The sequence below is a fragment of the Limanda limanda genome, chromosome 11, assembly GCF_963576545.1.
Source record: "Limanda limanda chromosome 11, fLimLim1.1, whole genome shotgun sequence".
Classification (NCBI taxonomy): domain Eukaryota; kingdom Metazoa; phylum Chordata; class Actinopteri; order Pleuronectiformes; family Pleuronectidae; genus Limanda; species Limanda limanda.
The window spans coordinates 10507669-10526928 of record NC_083646.1 but is presented as its reverse complement, the minus strand read 5'-3'; the positions used below and the strand labels follow the sequence as shown (position 1 = coordinate 10526928).

The 19260-nt window shown below is 46.3% G+C and overlaps 1 protein-coding gene across 1 annotated transcript; it reads left to right on the top strand.

Moving 5' to 3' along the window:
- Window positions 1-5338: 5338 nt before the first annotated feature.
- atn1 (atrophin 1) lies at window positions 5339-13877 on the top strand. The gene is made up of 9 exons (XM_061080690.1): window positions 5339-5365; window positions 5852-5953; window positions 6360-6479; window positions 6671-9513; window positions 9683-9899; window positions 10032-11541; window positions 12461-12604; window positions 12845-13025; window positions 13818-13877. Exons 1-9 carry the CDS (start codon window positions 5339-5341, stop codon window positions 13849-13851), a joined length of 5178 nt encoding a protein of 1725 aa, XP_060936673.1. The 3' UTR covers window positions 13852-13877.
- The last annotated feature ends 5383 nt before the right edge of the window (window positions 13878-19260 follow it).

The window sequence follows — 19260 nt, the reverse complement described above, 5'->3', positions numbered from 1 at the left end:
AGTTTTGATCTGTGTGCCGTGTTGTTTCCTCTCCCTCCTCTTCCTTGTGTTGTTTCTGATGTGAATACTAAGCAGCTTGTGCTTCACGATTGTGTGTGTGTGTGTTGCTTCGTCTGTCTTAAGGTGAAGCTCACTACAGAAATGGATAAATGTTACCTCAAACCAAAGCTTTCTGTGAATCTGTCATTTCTCTCTTCTCTTTGTTGGTAATTTATGACTCAATCATGGATGAAAAGCAGAAAACGACTTCTGCAGTCCTGCTCTTTAAAAAAGTGGAAACATATATATTCTCATCACAGCGGGTGTCAGGCGTCCTAACAGCATCCTGCAGAAAAAAACCTCAATGTCAATCCTGCAGGCACCATTCTGCTGGAATAGCATCCTGCAGGATTTACAGTGATTGTTTTTCTGTATGACTTTCACTCTGCATGACGATCGTGCACAAATCCTGCAGGAACTGAGGAGGAGTCCTGCGGTGCTGCTTTGAACCTACCACACAAATTCAGAAGGAATTCATCCTGCAGGAATTAGCTTTAGCATTTCAAGCATTCAGCTGAGTAAAAGAATAAACAGCGCTCATGCATGGACGATACATCTTTATATATATCAGCAAGTTTACTATATAGTTTATAAATACTCACAAAAAGGCTCTTAGCAGCTGTTAAACACAACTGTTTATCTGGCTGAAATGAGGAGTACAATGTGTAATTTATGTCCATGTAGACGAGCGCAGCCCTAAAGCTTTCATCGTTATTAGTAGTAGTAGTAAAATTTGATCTATAGACAACTTACAAACAATAAGAAACTACCACCAGAGGAGATTGTATAGAACACCATCTACAAAAAAACACCTTTTCACAGTTGGCCTTTTCCAGTTGAGCAGCACCTGCAACATAAACTCATTCTCCAGTTCTGTTAAACAGTGGTTACTGGATACTCAAACAAGTCATCATACAACAGTTTTGTCATTGTCATTTTAATTCCCTTATTTTCTTCCTTTTAATTGTCTCATTTTTACTAACTGTTGTATACTGCATGCTTTACGCTAATCATCATTTGCTAATCATTTTGATATTCGTGCTGTTAATGTGCTTTATTCCATGTTTGCATGTGTCGTATAGTCTGTCATTGGCCAAGCATTTGTGTTTTTATATACGCTTATGTGCCTTTTTACACAAGTCGACATGTTTGTTGTCTGCCTGTCTCAAAATTCATGACCTGAAAAGAGGCCTGAGGGAGAGTTTAAAAAATAAAAATAAATACTATAGGCTACATAAAAACAAAATGACAATGCAGAGTAGCAGGACAAGCAAAGTCTGATTAAATAAAATGAAATAAGAGAATAAATGAAAACATGATGACATCAGCCACAATATCTCTAAATGGATTTTCATTATTTTCCTAAAACGTTATATTCATTATACGTCTTAGTAATAATTTAAAAACATAGGAATAAATACTAAAGGCTACATAGAAACAAAATGACAATGCAGAGTAGCAAGACAAGCGAAGTCTGATGACATAAAATGAGAGAAGAAAATACATGAAAACATGATGACATCAGCCACAATATATCTAAATGTATTTTAATGACTTTCCTAAAACGTGATATTCATTATATGTCTTAGTAATAATTTAAAAACATAAGAATAAATACTAAAGGCTACATAGAGACAAAATGACAATGCAGAGTAGCGAGACAAGCGAAGTCTGATTAAATAAAATGAAAGAAGTGAATAAATGAAATCATGATGACATCAGCCACCGTATCTCTAAATGTATTTTCATGGTTTTCCTAAAACGTTACATTCATTATATGTCTAAGTAATAATTTTAAAAAACATAACAATACATACTAAAGGCTACCTAACATTACCATGCAGAGCATGAAAACAAGAGAAGAAAACAAATGTAACATTGATGACATCAGTTACTAAAGGTGAAACTAACACTAGTATTGAGACATTTAAAGATGTGACAGATTCAGTTTCGCCTCCAGCACATCTGTCTGTGAGTCTCGAGCTCACATCTGGCCCCGGTCACGTCACGTGCCGGCAGCTGTCGCGTGACTTCCGCTGCAACGATCAATCCTCACGCGCTCCTCCGGTGTTACACACACCGTCCAGCAGGGGGAGCGCGAGGCGACGGTGGTGTCGGTCCGTGCGTTTCCTGTCGGTGGGTGACGAAGATGACGATGATGATGATGAAGAAGAAGGCTGACTGGAGCCGCGCAGGCGCACAGCGGACACAGTCTCCGGCCGGGTTTCCATGGTTACCACACAATAGGAGACGGGACAGGGGGCTGCGTGAAGGGGGAGAGAGAGAAGGGAGGAGGAGGAGGAGGAGGAGGTCTGCAGAGCCGCTTGACTGGACACACCGCTGCAAGCACACACACACACACACACACACAGACACACACACACAGTACATGCTTTTATTGTCCATTTATAAATTGTTGGATATAACAAACCAGTTGTGTTTTCTTTGATAACACACTGTCATTGAAAGACTCCTATAATAAAACCTGTGTGTGTGTGTCCGTCTCTTCTTCTCTCCACATTCTCTCACCTCTGAGAACAAAGGCCTCGTCTCTGCCTCTTCATCGAGATGAAGACAAACATGTGGTGGTCGAGGCTGCTCACATACAGTAAAGGTGACTGTGGAGGGACTCGGCAACACAAGAGAGAGAGAGAGAGACCCTCCCTCTTGATCCCCTCCCTCCCTCTTCAGAGTTTGGCCCTGTCCTCCTCCTCCTCTTCTCTCTCTCTCTCCTTATGCAAATCACGCCCTCTCTCTCTCTCTCCCTTTCTCCCGACGTGCATCCCATCCCTCTCTCCCCTCTTTGCTTTTTAAAAAAATTTTGACTGTAAGAACCGGAGAGGAGGAGGAGGAGGAGAAGGGGTATTTGGGGAAAGAAAGAAGGAGGAAAAAAAAGTGCAAGTCGTCTTAGAGGAAGAGGGGGAGTAGGAAGGGTGGGAGAGAGGTGGAGGGGGTATAAGAAGAAAAAAAAGGGGGAGAAAGGGGGTGGGGAAGAGGCGAGGAGGGGACGCATCAATTTGTACAGTCTCCAGTTGGCACCCCTGGTTTTTTTTTTCTTCCTCCCCCAGCAACGAATAGAAGGAGATTTTCTTCTTGTGCATTTATTGTTATGATCGGAGCCCGATGCAACATGAGCCAGCACGAGCCCGTGTTGACAGACGCCTGGGCTGCGAGGCGTGCGTGTCAGCGTGCACCATAAAAAGCCCCCCGACCAAACAGAGGGAGAGAAAGGAAGGGAGAGTGAGAGAGTGGGAGCACGCATCGCTGGATATCATAGGTAAGAAGAAGGAGGAAAAAAACATGGATGCTTTTATTCTTGTGCATATTGGAGAGACCTCCTTCCATCGCTGGCCACGTCGGTGCCCTCCCTCCCTGTTTTCCCTTTTCCTCTCCTTTGTGCGCTAATTACCATCATCACCTATGCTCCTGCGTTTGTGGCTAATATTGTGTCCCCGGTGCGTGAATGTGGAGAGAGTGTGCACGACGCGCAGCCACATTCCAGCGAGGAGAGGGAGAGAGAGAGAGAGGGAGAAGGAAGGGAAGAGCCGGTGCGTAGAGCCAGGATTCGCCATTCCAGAGCCTATCATCTTTCTTTCTGAGATGTGCAGCGGCGTCTAGAAGCAGCACTGCACTGGCATCCATTCTGATTGTGAGCCTGAGTGTGTGTGTGTGTGACTCTCTCCCCCCTCCACCCACCCCAGTCGTCTTATAGCCGGACCGGGCGGTGAGGGCTGGACGTGCGGGTCTGTGCAGCAGCAGCCTCGGCCGGTCTCCTCCACGATATCGCAGAGAGAGGGAGAGAAAGAGAAAGAGAGAGAGAGAGAGAGAGAGAAGAAAAGAGTCGTTGCAGTGCCCAAGCTCGCTGGTGATGTAAGCAAGCTGCATGCTGCCGCTTTGCATCCCATGCAGTGCAATTTGTTGATAATGCATGCGTGTGGGACAGCATGCAGTGGTGTCAACGCTGGTGCATATTGGTGCTGTGTTGGTGGGACCATGGTCAGTGGAGCACGGAGAGGCCGGTGGCTGCCACCTGTAACCGAGACGTATTATGTACACACACACACACACACACACACACACACACACACACACACACACACACACACACACACCTACTGGTCACTGATGGTTTGAACTTGGAGTCGTTCCTATGTTAATTGGGGTCATTGTGCATGCACTGCATTGTCAGACAGGCCTCGAGGTGCCTCCGTTCTCCATTGTGCAGGGATGGCACCAAAATATTGCTCCCAGGTCCGGATCAGTCACTGCAGCATGCTCTTGTAATTAATGCATAGCCATGTGTAGTGGAGCAGCTACAGTATTTACAGGAGCCGACCTGCCTCATCAACGCACACACACGCACGTATACACTGGAGTGTGCATGTAGCCTATATCAGCTGTGCTAAGTGTGTAGCCAAATAGCTTATTTTTTGTCTTACAGCGGCGTGCACTATTTATATCCTCATTCAATATGCATGAGACAATTTTTCGTCATCGTGGTACATGAATGAATGGATCAGACAAGCCCTGGCAGAGTAGTGCACCTATGTTGTCAGGCACACCCAAACGGATGGAGGATCCTGCTTGACGTTTTGCATTTCCCTTAATGGCCGGCCGGCTGGACAGATAGGCATGTGATTCTGCTGGCCATAACCAGGGCATGTGGGTTAACCACAAGTGGCTGTGGGCTTGGGCTGTTGTGGGGTGAAGGTGGAAGAAGGGGGGTGTGGCCCCAATGTTCGCCAGGCGTTCATTGGAGTTCACTGTCTTCTGCAGACTGCCATCCAAAATGCAGGCTACCAATCCACACCTTCTCTGTTCTGCATCTATTATCTGTGGAGGCTCCCAGTTCTGCTGCACCCAAAACAAAGCATTCTGCTCGGTTGAACTGCTGTGCTTCAATGCTTCCTGGCTACTGTGGTGAAAACAGAAGAATGAGGGGAGACTAGCAGTTGTGCCGATACAGTGTGAGGCATGCTGGGAATTTAAATGTTGCATCTGGGCTTCTTGCTTTTGTAAACTCAGATGTTTTCATGATGTCACAAATTCCGTAACTCCACACTCCATGCAAACGACATTGCTCAGGACTGCATCCTGACGTGAAGCAATAGTTTTTTGGCAATTCACTGTAGGATTTTCCATACAGATAAATACTGAATAATACCTTCTTTGTTTATGCTTCTTTGCAGGTTTTGGTAGCTCTCATGGTGTAACACTCATCCCAGTCAGTAAGCAACAGCAGCCAATTCAGTCCCAGCAATGGCATGTGTTGTAAAATGGACGTTATAAAGAAGAAACAATGAAAACAAGGACACACAAAGAATCGGTATGCACGAGGCCTACATATTTCTTTTATATATTTTTTTCACAGTGACTTCAGGGATTGTGTACTTGTCTGATTCTTGCGTGTGGCACATTCGAAAGTAAAACTATAATTAGTTCAGTGTGTGATAATATGTCAAACAGCCGAGCTGACTAACATGTAAATAATTGATTTGGTAGTGAGATGCAGTAATGTGGTCTAAAAAAAGCAGATTACTTGTTTATACTTTATTCTGTCGTCATTCTCTCCCTCCTCTCTGTGTCCTCCCTTCACTTTGCTGTGCCCTGTTCTTCTGTTCACCTCCCTCTTCTCTTAATTCTCAATGTGTCGTTGCCCTTGAATGGCACAAACTTGTGTTAACTCTATATTATCCTCAACCAACACATCTCTGTATTCCTCTCTGTACATCTCTAACCTTGTTTTTAACCATTCATGCTTTCCTCTGCCTTCCACGTTTCCCCTCTTTCCTTGGACTTTGGGGCTGTGCAGATGCCCATGCGCAGTGGGCGGCGGCGGGGGGCGAGTGAGGAGAGAAGGGGCAGACGCCCGCACTCCAGCCCCACTCGCCCTGAACGCAACGATAGACAGACGGTTAGAGCTCTACCTCTTTTGTCTCCCTTTCTATCCTGTCGTTTTCACTATAAGTTTCTGTGTGTGCATGCGAGCAGCAATGTTAATACCAATAAAGACCTCCTTGAATTGAATTGTGTGTGTGTGTGTGTGTGTGTGTGTGTGTGTGTGTGTGTGTGTGTGTCACTGTATGAGTCATCAGTATGTTTGCCACAGACCCTTGCAGTGTCACTATTGTTCGATATCGTGGTTTACGGCTTACTACTACTCTCAAATCTTTGATGTTTCATGTTTGACATTGATGTTTTATGTCTGTGTGCATGTGTGCGTGCGTGCGTCCGAGTGTGACTTTGTTCTAAAAACAGACACAGGCCTATTAGGGATTCAAAAGCATCACTATGGAATTTAAAGTCTTGTGTTGTTTTAGCAAAGAGGTGCCGTTGAGGAATTGGCTGGAAATCGCTTCAGTCGCAGATCACAAGGGCATGATTCATCAGAGAGTGAGGGGGAGGAACTTGTGTCTCCTCCAAAGAGGCAGAAAGTTCAGGTTTGTGTTACATTTCATCCCCCTGTTATGTAAAGACCAAGTATAAAGCTTTGATTCAGCTAAATCATTTAAAAGGCAACATCTAAGCCAGTAAGAGTTTTCCTTCTGCATATGTATACATATTTATATCTTTTACTACATTCTTAAGATGTAGGATTCCACCTCATCCACAAATGATCTTTTCTTGTCAGGATTCAGTCTCTACCCCAAACCCTCCAACATCAACACACTCGACTGACAGCTCGGCTCCTTCCACTGTCCCACCTCCAACCTCGGTTGCCAGCCAATCTCGTGAGAGTGACAACGAAGATGGCCAATCCCAGGGCAGCAGGAGCTCGGTTGTTGGGAGCCTGGCCAATAGCAGCAGCAGTCTGAGCAGCGGGCGGGATATAGACCAGGACAATCGTTCCTCCTCTCCGAGTCTCTCTGCCTCCCCTCTGGGTAGCCTGGACTCTGATTCCGATGGCCCAGACTCACCAAAGCAAGGAGAGAGGGAACGAGAGAAAGGCAAGGAAGGGGGGGCGGGGAAGGTGTCAGGCGAGGAGAGGAGAGCGCTGCGAGAGGGGAGAGGAGAGGACTCCTGTGGAGATGGAGAAAAGCGAGATGTGGATGCAAGAATTGAAGATTGTCCTTCTCTTAAGCCCCCCTCCACTCCGTGCTCTTCCTCTGGTCTGACTCCCTCCCTCCGGGGAGCAGGGGATACAACGAACGATAGCAATAGCGGGAGGAAGTCCTACTTCTCCCTGGACTCCAAATTGATGTGTAAAGTTGAGTATGGTGGACCAGTGGGTGTCGATGGTGCACTTAGTGGCAACCGAATGAATTCCAAAGCCAGCACACAGTGCTTGACCAAGACTACTATCTCGGGAGACTTTTCCCACAACAGCCCCAACATTCCACACTCCTTACCCCCTCCTCTACCACCTCCACCTGCCTTGAAGCCCTTGGAGCTCGGGGGACAAAACCTGCCTGCTGAGGTTAAGACAGAAAGAGAAAAAATAGAAAAAGCAGACAAACTCCTGGACAAGGCTCAGTCCACTCCTCCCTCGCTGCTGCCACAGACCGGCCCCCAGCCACAGTCCCAGCCTCAGACCCAGACTTCCACCCACCCTCATCACTACAGCTCCACCAGCTGGCAGGGTGGCACGGCAACTGGTTGCCAGGGGAGCTGGGGCTACACCCGTTACCCTAGCAACCACCACCCACACCAACCACAGCACCAACCTCCAGTGCAGCAGCAGCAACTTCCCTCAGTTTACAACCCTCCGTCCTCTCGCCACTCCTCCTCCCACCCCTCTTACCTCCCCCATCCTCATCCTCACCCCCACAGGGAGTACCTTCCCAGGTACGCCGGAGGGGGAGGGGAAAGAGAGAGGGGGGCTGCAGGAGAGAGGGAGAGGGGAGTGAGGGGGGAGTCTGGGGGGAGAGAGATGAACAGGGAGTTCTCTGCTCCCATTGGCAACAGTAGCAACAATAGTAGTGGGGGTAATAGTAATAGTGCTTGTGGTGGAATAGGTGCACCCAACAGCATCCAAGGCAGGGAGTTTGGGGGTGTGTCAGCGGGTCAGAACCGGGAGTTCCAAAGTTCTGGGAGAGATGGACCTAGCTTAGCTCCTGAAAGAAGAGACTTCGGTCCAGCTTTCAGAGACAGGGAGCGAGAAAGGGAAAGGGAACGTGAAGGAGGAAGGGAGTTCCCTCTGCCAAACCAAAATCAGGGTAGAGACTTTGGCCCCAATGGAGCTGGAGGGGGACATCCCAGAGACAAAGATGGAGGCAGATGGGGTGAGTTTGGGGGCCAGGCAAGAGAGGTTGTTGGAAACAGTAACCCAAACAACAGCTCCATCCCTCAGGGTAACCCTCCAAGTTCCACTAGTGGTTTACCTGTCACCCCAATGCTGAACCGAGACCCACCTGCATCACCCCAAAACAATCCTAGCCACCCCCCTCATTCCTCCCTGCCGCCGCCACACCCCCACCCACATCCCCCAAACTCATCCAACCGAGACTTTCCTCCTTCAATGGACCAGGCACAAACTCCCTCCTCGGGAGCCGACCACTTTCACAGAGAGTACCCCCCCACTGGAGGAAAAGACTTTCCTGCCGGGGCGCTCCCTTCTGCTGGCACAAATCGAGAGTACCTCAGCTCCCCTGGGGTGACTCCAAACCTTGGACGAGAGTATTCAGGGCCTGGAGGAACCCAACATCCCCACCCACCTCACCCCCACTACCAGTCTGCTCCCAGAGACAGAGAAAGGGACTCAAACCTGCGAGAGCCAGCTTTGTACCAAAACCGTGGAGGCCCAAGCCAACCTCCTGCACTCTCTCCTTCCTCCTCGTCCACCCATCACGTACACCCTCCAAATCCTCCTTTCCCACCGCCACCTCAGCCCCCTCTAGCCCCACCCCAAACCTCCCATGCCCAGCCACCCCCATCGGGTATGACACCCAATGTACGCCCCCAGCACTACCAGTCCTTGTCCCAGACTCCTCCAACCCCTCTTTCTCCCTTACCCAGCCCATCCACCAATCAGATGGGAGGCTTCTCATCTTTTCCCCCTGGCTCCTCCTCTGCACCCAACATGCCACTTGCTGGACCAGGTGTGCCATCCAGCTGTTCACCTGGATGTCGCCCCTCCCCTTTCCATGGCACTTTGAACAACCACCCTCCATTCAGTGGAACGTACCACTCCAATGGGAACAGTGGCAGTAACATGGCCAACAGCAATAGCAACAATAGCGCACCCAATAGCAGCAATACCAACTCACAGTCTCTCTCGCCTCAAAATATGTCCAAAGGACCCCCGCCTCTTAGTAACTCTGCCAACAACAACAGCGTCTCGGCTCCCGCCTCCAGTTCTTCACTCCCCAGTGGAGACGGACATTCAGATTCGGGCCCGCCTCCCGCACCTGTCATCATCAAGGAAGAACCAATAGAAGAGAGGGAAGAGAATGAAAGCCCACCTTTGGTGTTGAGAAGCCCTTCTCCTGAACCCAAACCTGTAGACATCCCTATCCACGCCAGTCAATCAGCACGGTAAAGTCCAAAAAACATTATTATCTTAACTGAGATTACCAATATATCCCCCTTTTCAGTCCCTCTTTATTTGAACAAAAGTAATTAACAGTAATTATAGTTATATGATGTTTGTAATAATGATAGTTGTAATAATGCTGTGCTACATTGCTGTGTCTCCTGTTTCTAGGTTTCACAAGGTCCTTGACCGTGGCAATGGGAACTCCTGTGCCCGCAGCGATGTCCTCTTTGTCCCGTTGGATGGTTCCAAACTGTGGAAGAAGAGAAATGAGATGATTGAAAGGGCCCGGAGGGAGGTGGAACAGCGGGCCAGAGACCTGAGAGAAAAAGAGAGGGAAAGAGAGCGGGAGCGGGAGCGTGAGAGGGAACTGGATCGACATCTACAGGTGTGCACATTGGAGCGTGATAATTATGTAATGTGTCATATTTAATGGATTTGATGTAGATTAAATTGATTACTTGAATGGGAGGGGAGTAAAGCAGATGAAATTTACTGTCTCCTCCTGTTTTCTCTGCAGCAGCAGAAGGATGTCAACGCCGCTGGAGTGTGTCGCCAGGGCTCCTCACTCTTCTTTCCCTCCTCGTCCTCTATCATCCTTGACCCTTCATCTTCCTCCTCAGGCAACCCTGTCTCCCATCAGTCCCCTCACCCCCAGCATCAGCATCATCAACATCCACATGTTCACCTTTCTCAAGCACATCATCTTCACCCCTCCCTCTCTCACTCTATCCCCCACTCCCTACTCCTGCCATCCATGGGTGGGGCATCAGCCATGGTTGGAGGCCAACAGGGAGGCCTGGGAATGGGTTTAGGGGGTCCGTACCTGGGCCCAGACACCCCCGCACTGAGAACCCTGAGCGAGTACGCTCGCCCTCATGCTATGTCTCCTCTCGGAGCAGCAAGCCGTGCCCAGGCTCACCACCAACAAATGCACCATGGTCATCCCCATGTCCACCCGTCATTTTTCCTTCCTCAGTTCCAAAATCATGCTTTAGCCCACCCCCACCATATGCCTGCTGATGCAGCTACAGCAGCAGCCATCTTGGGTTTTTTGTATGGGGGCAGCCTTGAAGGTGGTCCAGTTGTTGGTGGCCACCCAGGAATGGCTGGAGGCCAGATACCTGGAGGGTTTGGGGGAGCAGGATTCGGAGGAGTTGGCTTCCCTCATGCGATGGCGGCACATCGAGATCGAATGAAGCAGGGGTTTGAATTTAAGAGCGATGAGCGGGTTTACCATCCGGGGTCCTTACCCGATCATGCAGCTCTCGCACTTGCCCACTCACATTCACATGCCCATGCCAACGCCCATGTGCATGCGCATGCGCATTCCCTTCTCCTTGGAGGAGGATCTGCGGGATCTAATGAGGTGTCAGTCTATGGCACTCCTCCTCCCCCGGCTCCCCCTGGCCCTCCACACCTCCAGAACCCAAGCCTGGCCCCAGTAACTCGACCTCCCAACCCTCCGCCCCCTCAGTCTCTGTCCAATCCACCCCCCCCATCTCTCCGCCCACCCTCACTCCCCTCTCACCCTTCATCCGTGGCACCCACTGCCCCCACAACCCCGGCCACCCCTGCTGCTCCTCCGCCAGCTCCTCCTCCACCTGCTCCACCGACCTCCAATGCCGCCTCACTTCATCACCCAGTCCCTCATTCTTCTTTTCCCAGCCCTCTGTCCTCTCATCTGCCACCAGCCCCTGCTCCAGCCGCTCCCCCCGAGGCCTACCCCACTCCCACTCGCTCACCCGCCGCTTATGAGCGAGACAGGAGTGAGGAGAGAGAGCGGGACAGGGAGCGAGACCGAGCAGCTTTGCCGCCATTTGGGGACAGAGAGCGAGAAAGAGAGAGGGAGAGAGAAAGGGGAGGAAGTGGTGGAGGAGGAGGATCAGGAGGGGGAAGTGGAGGAGGAGGAACAGGTGGAGGAGGTGGAGGAGATAATCCGGGACGTCATCAGATGCTAAACGTGACGCCTCATCATCACCAGCATTCACACATCCACTCACATCTTCACCTACACCAGCAAGACACAGGTACCCACTGCTACAAATAATGCTGTCATTGTCACTAACAACTGCCTTGAGATTATACTGATGTGTTACTATCGGACTTTCATAGTTAACAATAAACTTTTGACACATGCCAGATTTGTGAACTACAAGTCTGGTGAAATTAAAATTTAGAATAGCAGCAGCCAATACTCTGTGATTTCAGGTTCATAGATTTATTTAAAGGAGACATATTATGCCCATTTTACCGCAGTTGATATGGTTCATTGGGGTCTTAATCAAATGTCTGAAACATATTTTGGTCAAAATACCACAAGGATCATTTAAAACAGCACCCCTCTAAAGCAGCCCTCCTCAGATTGACCTGTTTTGAGGTTAGCTCCCCTAGCCAGGGGGAGTCCGGGCTCCCCGGCTAGCGTTAGCTCGCGAGCTAACCGGGCCGGTGGAGCTGGGCCGTGTAGCGAGACTATGACGTATTTTCGGGTCGTAATCCCATTCGACGCCATCTAGCGTATTGTTTCTGACAAAGAGGAACCACAACAAATAGCAGGAGTTGTTTTTTTCCAGAGTTTTTGTGACAGTAGACATGCTAGATACCTAAATTAACGTGTAGAAGCACTTCAAAAGTGGAATTTTCATAATATGTCCCCTTTAAGTCATCTGATCAAATTTGTTTCAGCCAAAATGCATAGAGGATAAACATTTTCCAATATATATATAAATATACACATATAGGAAATATTTGACTGCTTACGCCTTGTATTGATTGACCACTCATGAAAAAGCTATTATGTTCATATTAACAAAATATATCCCAACAACCTTTAGTAACTGGAATATAACCATTGTCTAACATGTCTGTCGTCTTTTTAAATACATTTTTTTGACGCTTTGACTCATATTAAATATCTCCTGTATTTCTTATTACATCATTGGCATCCAGCGGCGGGCGGGGTTCACCCCCTGATGGACCCGTTGGCGTCGGGGTCTCCTTTGGCACGCCTCCCATACCAAGGAGCCACGCTAGGCACTCCCATCCTGGCTCACCCCCTCACTGACAGCGAGGTGCTCCGCCAACAGCTGTTCGGTGAGGAGAAGGCTCCTCGTCCATGTACTCGTTCAATTTCTTTCTCTAAAAACTCCACAGTGCACAAAGTTTATACAAACGACAATGATGATTGAGTGCTCTTTCTTTCTCCTTTTTCCCTGTTGTGTTCCCACATGCTTCTCCTCCTCCTCCTCCTCCTCCTCCTCCTCCTCCTCCTCCTCCTCCTCCTCCTCCTCCTCCTCCTCCTCCTCCTCCTTTCCACCCTTCCCACCTCCACAGGTGCTCCTTTCCGTGACTTGCCCCAGCCGTCCTCCCTCACTGGACCCATGTCAGCAGCCCACCAGCTCCAGGCCATGCAGCAGGCCCAGAGTGCCGAGCTGCAAATCCAGAGACTGGCCCTGGAACAACAGTGGATCCATCACCACCACCACCACTCCCTCACCCAGGACGAGTACTACAGGTGAGGAGGCTTTGTGGATCTGAATAAACATCATGTAGGACACGAAAAAGCAGAAAATCCTCAGATTTGAGAACAAACTAAAAAAGTAAAATGCAAAATATAGATATTTTTTCTGGGATTAATTGATTACTAATTTCAGATTTAATGTTCTGGGCGCTGTTGCTGTAGCAATAAAAGTGAGACTTAAATCCAGCGTTTTAAAGATCTAAACCAATGGGGTTCTGCCAAATTTGAGACCCAAACATGACCTGAGACCCAGAGCTATATTCCCTGTGTACCTACTGTATGTTTCATCATTTATTGACGGCATGCTAACAGTTAACTTGCATGGATACATTGAAAAGAAATACATTTCTCCATAAAATTACTTTTGAAAATAACCGAACCGAATTTGACAAACAGCAAAATGGCATTTACAATATAAATGACGTGTGTAGACATTGTTTGGTTACGACAAACTCTAAATAAGCCTTGATTGTAGGTTGACTAAACACACAACACGAGTAAATTAACTCAGTGATGGTGTTTTTGTAGATGAGGGTGGTGGAACAAGAATGTAGGTTAGTTATACTGTCGTTATACTTACATTTGTCTGTTTTCTAGCAAAAAAGCTTAAAACATTCTGTTGCATCTTAGGTGTGACAAGGAGCTCAGCTTTGTGGCCTTAGGAGGTCATTTCTCGTCCTTTAGTGGTTTAAAAATATCCATCACCATCTGAATCCCGTATCTGAACCCAACCTGAGCTCTGACCTCCAATTTGCAATCTAACACGGTTCCTCTTTGACCTTTTAGTCACCTGAAGAAAGAAAGCGACAAGACCCTGTGAGGGAGGGACGCAACAGAGAGCAGCATGGAGAAAACCGAGGGACAGTGTGTGTGTGCGTGCGTGCGTGCACGCGCAAACTGAAACGCATAAAGCTAAGGCGAAGCACCGGACACAGTGAAGGAATAAAGACTCAAAAGAAAAGCTGGACTGAAGGACGGGGAATTCACTCGAGAAATCAAGAAGACTTTGAAGGATTGACAAAAGGAGGAGGAGGAGGAGGGTGTAAAAACGTGCACCGGGATGAAGATCCAGACTCCACTACTTCCCTTCATTATGTTCTTGAACTCCAGTCCTGTTTTGTATCGTGCTCCGTACAGTATATTAGATGGGGGCAGCTATAGTGAAGTACCGTATGTGTAAAATACTTTTGCCAGAAGGAATGTGTACATGAGTCTCTTTTATGTCATTGCATGTAGCTATAGCGCTTATTCTGACCTGGTGGAACTTTTGGTTCTATTTTTAGTAATCACCCCCTCTTTTGTACCCGAGGGGCGTTCTATATGCATGAGACCAGCAATTTAGTGTTATGTTTATGATCAATAGTATTGTTATTATGATTAATGTCGCCTGTTTGTTGATAATGATATAATTATATATACAGTACATATTATTTGTATTATTTTTTTACATTTTCATGGTATGGCAGGCAGTTTTTATTTTTATTTTTTATTTTGGATTTACCTTGTGAAACAAGATGCAAATGAAGGCAAAAAAATCTGGAAATAAATTATAATCTTTTTTTTTCTAGTCTCTTGCGTATTCATGCGTGCGCTGTTCCCCACCACCACCTCTGCCCCATACATTCAGACTATTTCCCCTGTCTTTGTTTTATACAAGTCACTCATGCACAAAGCATATCAAATTCCTCTCCCCCACCCCACCCCCCCTCAGTCTCCCTCTGTCTCCCTCTCTCTTTCTCTCTCCCCGTCCTTCTCCCCATTGGTCTCTCCTTCCCTCTCTCGGCGAGTGTAGCTAATGGGAGACACATGGGATGAGTGTGAGATATGGGAGATGAGTTGCTCCAGTGAACACCAGCCACCCTGTAGAGCGAGCATTCCTTGCTGCACTGTAAAAATGAGAAGGGGGAGAAAAAAAATCTATATAAAGAGAGAATGAAAAGGAGAGAGAGAGAAAGCCGGAGCGGTGAGAGTGTGATTTACGGACGCTGCTGAAGGCTCAGGGTGCTGTGTGTTCTCACCGTGTCCAGCTGCAGGAATCTCCTTCAAACCGACGCGGATCAGTGAATCCGACCCTCGCGTTGAAAGACAGATTCACTGCTGCCTCTCAGATTTGGGGAAACGTGTAGATGTGGTTGAACAAACTTTATTTTTTGTAATGATCCTCTCTGTCCTTTTATATTTCCTCACACTATGCCTCTCGGTATCTCAAGCCTACATCTCTTTCCTTTTAATACGATAAAAAAAAAAAACCTCCTCATCCAGATGTGACGTTGATGGATGGCCGTATCCGTAACAACCATCGCAGACAGGATAGTGATATTGGATGTGAGGCACGCCACAGGGTGTGAAATATAGACTGTGCACGGCCATGCTTGTGGGTTGCTATGCAGGTTGGGTGTCATTAAAAGTCACCTTGAGTAAGTATGTCAACATAATGTAAAGTATCATCCAGCAGGACAAATCTGATTCTCCCCGCCGGTGACATCACATCTGGGTGATATTCTTAGCACTTCATCAGTCGTCTCTCAGGGTGGACGAGGACGATATGAGAGATGAAGGACTTCATTATGAACGTGTAGACCTGGTATTATTATCCCCATAGCTGATGAAAATAAAAGTTATCTGCAAATAAGTCTCGATCTTTCACACTGACCTACTTTCTGATATCAGATATGAACGCTTTCGTGCATTCGATTCATGAACAGTGTCAGGTAACATTTAAATCACAATTTTTATGTTGATCTTTGTGGCTTTTCTTATAATTACCTGCACTGTCAGTAATACAAATCTGGCAGCAGCACGACAAGAAGAACTATAATTGTATGTTTGCAGGATTATGCAAAACTACATAAAAGGATTACTACAAAACTTGTGAATGATGCAGGATTGTCGAGAAAAAAAACAATTAAATTTCAGCACAGTTCCCGATCAGAGGTCGGATCGAGGAATTTTGCCACTTTCTTTATCATTGTTAGATGTGGTGTTTTCAACATTTTCGTTGATTTCTCAGAGAATTATTCTTTTTTTAGGGGACTCGTTTGGTGTAGATCCAAATAAAAAATCTGGATCTAGTGAATTTAAATGTGGTTTAATAAGAGGACTGTTGGGCCTTGGTGGGGGGGTTTCCACTTTACACTCCCATCAGGCCTGTAGATCATCTCCAGTTTTACTGTTTACAATCTCGCGTTGAAGCTTCCTTTATAGACACAGATTACTTTTACGTCTCCATCGTTCTTAGCTTGAGTATTTCCACATTGGAGCTTCACAAAGGGAAACTCTACTCTGCTTCAACATGTCATTCAGCTGCAGGCAGCCCATCCAGGCCCTCAGTGGGACCAACAGGTAAACTGCAGAGTGGCACATGTGCACGACTGAGAGTTTTCACCTTTTTCACCTGCCGTCACCCAGACGATCAATCTCCTCTGACCTCTGGCTCTCTTTCCGCTCCAGACGGGAGACGAGGATCCCAGAGGATCAACTTGAGACGTCTTTGAGCATCTTCAAGTGGATGTGGACGACGTGTGGGGTGACAGGAGCAGGAGCTCGACCTTCCAACAGGCTACAGACCAGGGTCAGTGCTGCTCAGTTTGACCCCAAAACCCGGATTATGGTAAAACTGGTCTGTAGGACTTCACCCTGTGTCTCGCATTTAAACCAATTTATTGTCTGTTAAACAACGTTGAAAAGGAGATCAAGGTGTCTCTCACTAGAAGACCGGTGGTTTGATCCCAGTCTCTATTCCACATGCGGAAATGTCCTCGGGTCAAGAAACTAAACCCCATCTGTGCCAACAGTGTGAAACTGTACTGTAAGACTAGGAAGGCCCAATAAATAAATACAGACCAATTCAGAGGTGATGTTGGTTGAAAAGATCGAGTCAATGAGGGTCCTGCTCACTTCATAAACCTTCAGGTCAGCACAGAGTTTGGAATCAGCTGATTTATGATATTATGATTTAGTGCTGTAGTGACATGAAAAAACCAAATGACACAAATTCAAGCCATCTTCACTAATTTCAAATAATGCCAGGATTTGAGTTAGCAAACATTTGTAATTCTTGTTTACACAGATACCTGAAACACTGGGTATCCATTTAATGAGAAGAAAGAGGGAGAGAGGCCTTGAGCCACTGACTTAATGGGAAGCACATTGCTATTTTGGGAGAATTGGAAACCTTTGGAAACAACAGGGACGGTGCAGTGTCATTTGTAAAGTTACATTGTGTCTCTACAAACCTTCTTTGTTCAGTGCGTTGTTTAGTCAGAGCACCACTGCTTCAGTTTACACACATGATGTGGTTCTAAGCCCCTGCACATTACTCAGCTTTATTTTAATCCACACATTAGATTTCAAAGAGATATTGTGTGATGCAGTTAATTGTCTGCTCTGCACATTTGACCCGAAGTGTTCTACCGCACGGAGCAACACCACCTACACGAGTGCTCTCAGAGAATCTCTCCAGTGAGTGAGAGCAGCCTGAAACAATAACACAGTTCAACAAGATGTTCCACAGAGTTACGAGGAGCGAATCAAGTGGAGGTTCCAGACACTAACGCTCAGTCGTTATCAGGAAGTCAAGTCAATGATACAGGTGTGACCACAATACATGGTGTGTGCTGTATGATTCATAACACTAACATTCAGCTGTACGTTCACAGCTTCCCCTGAAGTACAGATCCCAGTGTCAGCCCTGAATATAAAGTAACGCTTCGTAATGGCAGCGCATAGGGAGGGCAGAGGGGGGGGAGCCTGTCTAATTCCACCCTGAGGAAGGAGGAGGACGCAGTGTGTGTTTCTTCTGTGCTGAATGCACCATGTGACCAAAAGTATGTGGACACCTGCAACAAGTTCTTGTTGAAAGCCTCAGTCCAAATTCATGGGCATTAATCTGCTTCCACTGACCGTGAATTTGCAAACACAGTCTAAAGTATCATTGTACACAGTGCTAATATTCCCATTTCACAGATGATATATTGAGTTGTCACCAAAGGAAAATCACTGATATAAGTAATTTAACAGTTTGTTTTAATGAGGGCTCTATTGTTTTCTAGTGTTGCACTATGCTCAGTAAAGCAGCTAAATAAAAGTCAGTTATATTCATGAACTTTTACCATGAACAAGTCAAAATATCTTCCGTCCACATACTTTTGGGCTTTGGTCTGTAAACTACAGTCAAGAGCACAAACAGCTTATGACCAACCCAGTTATCAAAGTTAAAATAATTCATAGTGATTTGTTCGACGTCTGGTTTTGGCTCTTTGCTCCTTCAACCACATGTTTCCATCGCCATCTTACTCATAAACCCTGAACTTCCAGTGCTAGCAAAGCAGAGTATTATTATTATAGTCAGTAGTATTAGGGCGCTAAGGTTTTTCTCCCACAATAAATCAAAAAAGAAAAAAACAACAAAATACTAGTCAAATGTGGTTTCAATTCTCTTTGAGGAGAATGTTATGTAAAAAACACTCTGAGGTTAAAACTCTTAAATGCCACAGACTCATCAGTGGATCATCACAAACTTAAACTGTGCAGCTAAATATAGTGATTCATACCCAAGGGGCTTCATTTAAAATTCTAGTGGTGGTCCCAAAGTTTCCAAAGGCCCCAAATATGTGAAGCTGAATTGTTATGGAGATTAGTTTATGACACTTTTCATACAAACACAACCAAAGACCAAGTGCTTAACATAATAAAATAATATCCAGCCGTTCTGGAAATACCAGAGGTTTAAGTGAAATGTATAATTTCATGTAAATAAGAAGGGAACAAAGACAGAAAATGAACTCTCCTCACACAAGAAATAAAGAAATCCACACACCATTTAAATATTTAAATCTAAATTAAATATTAAATTTCAAATAATCTCTGGTTGTATCCTGGAAGCTGGTCTTTCATTTAATAATCTATTCTTATTACTATTCAAATGAAGGAATTAGTGTTCATGTGGTGACATCACTTTCATGTTCTGTATTATTTTCATTGTTCCGAGGCTTCAGGCTGAAGAAGCAGCAGCTCAGTTCCTTGGACACTAGGATGTGAACTCCTAATTCTGATTGATGAGAAATTATGAATGAAAATTCTGTTACTGCCACCTACTGGTGAAAAGTACCACTTCCTAACACCCCTGCAGTAGAAAGCAGAATACAATAACACAAATACTCTACCATATATTAAAGTAGCAATACATTATTTATTATAAATTGACCATTATTTTAAAAAAACCATCATA

Coding starts and splice junctions, on each gene's coding strand:
- atn1 (XM_061080690.1), top strand. CDS start 5,339: ATGAAAACAAGGACACACAAAGAATCG. Junction 6,480..6,670: donor CAAAGAGGCAGAAAGTTCAG/GTTTGTGTTACA, acceptor TTTTCTTGTCAG/GATTCAGTCTCTACCCCAAA. Junction 13,026..13,817: donor ACCCAGGACGAGTACTACAG/GTGAGGAGGCTT, acceptor TTGACCTTTTAG/TCACCTGAAGAAAGAAAGCG.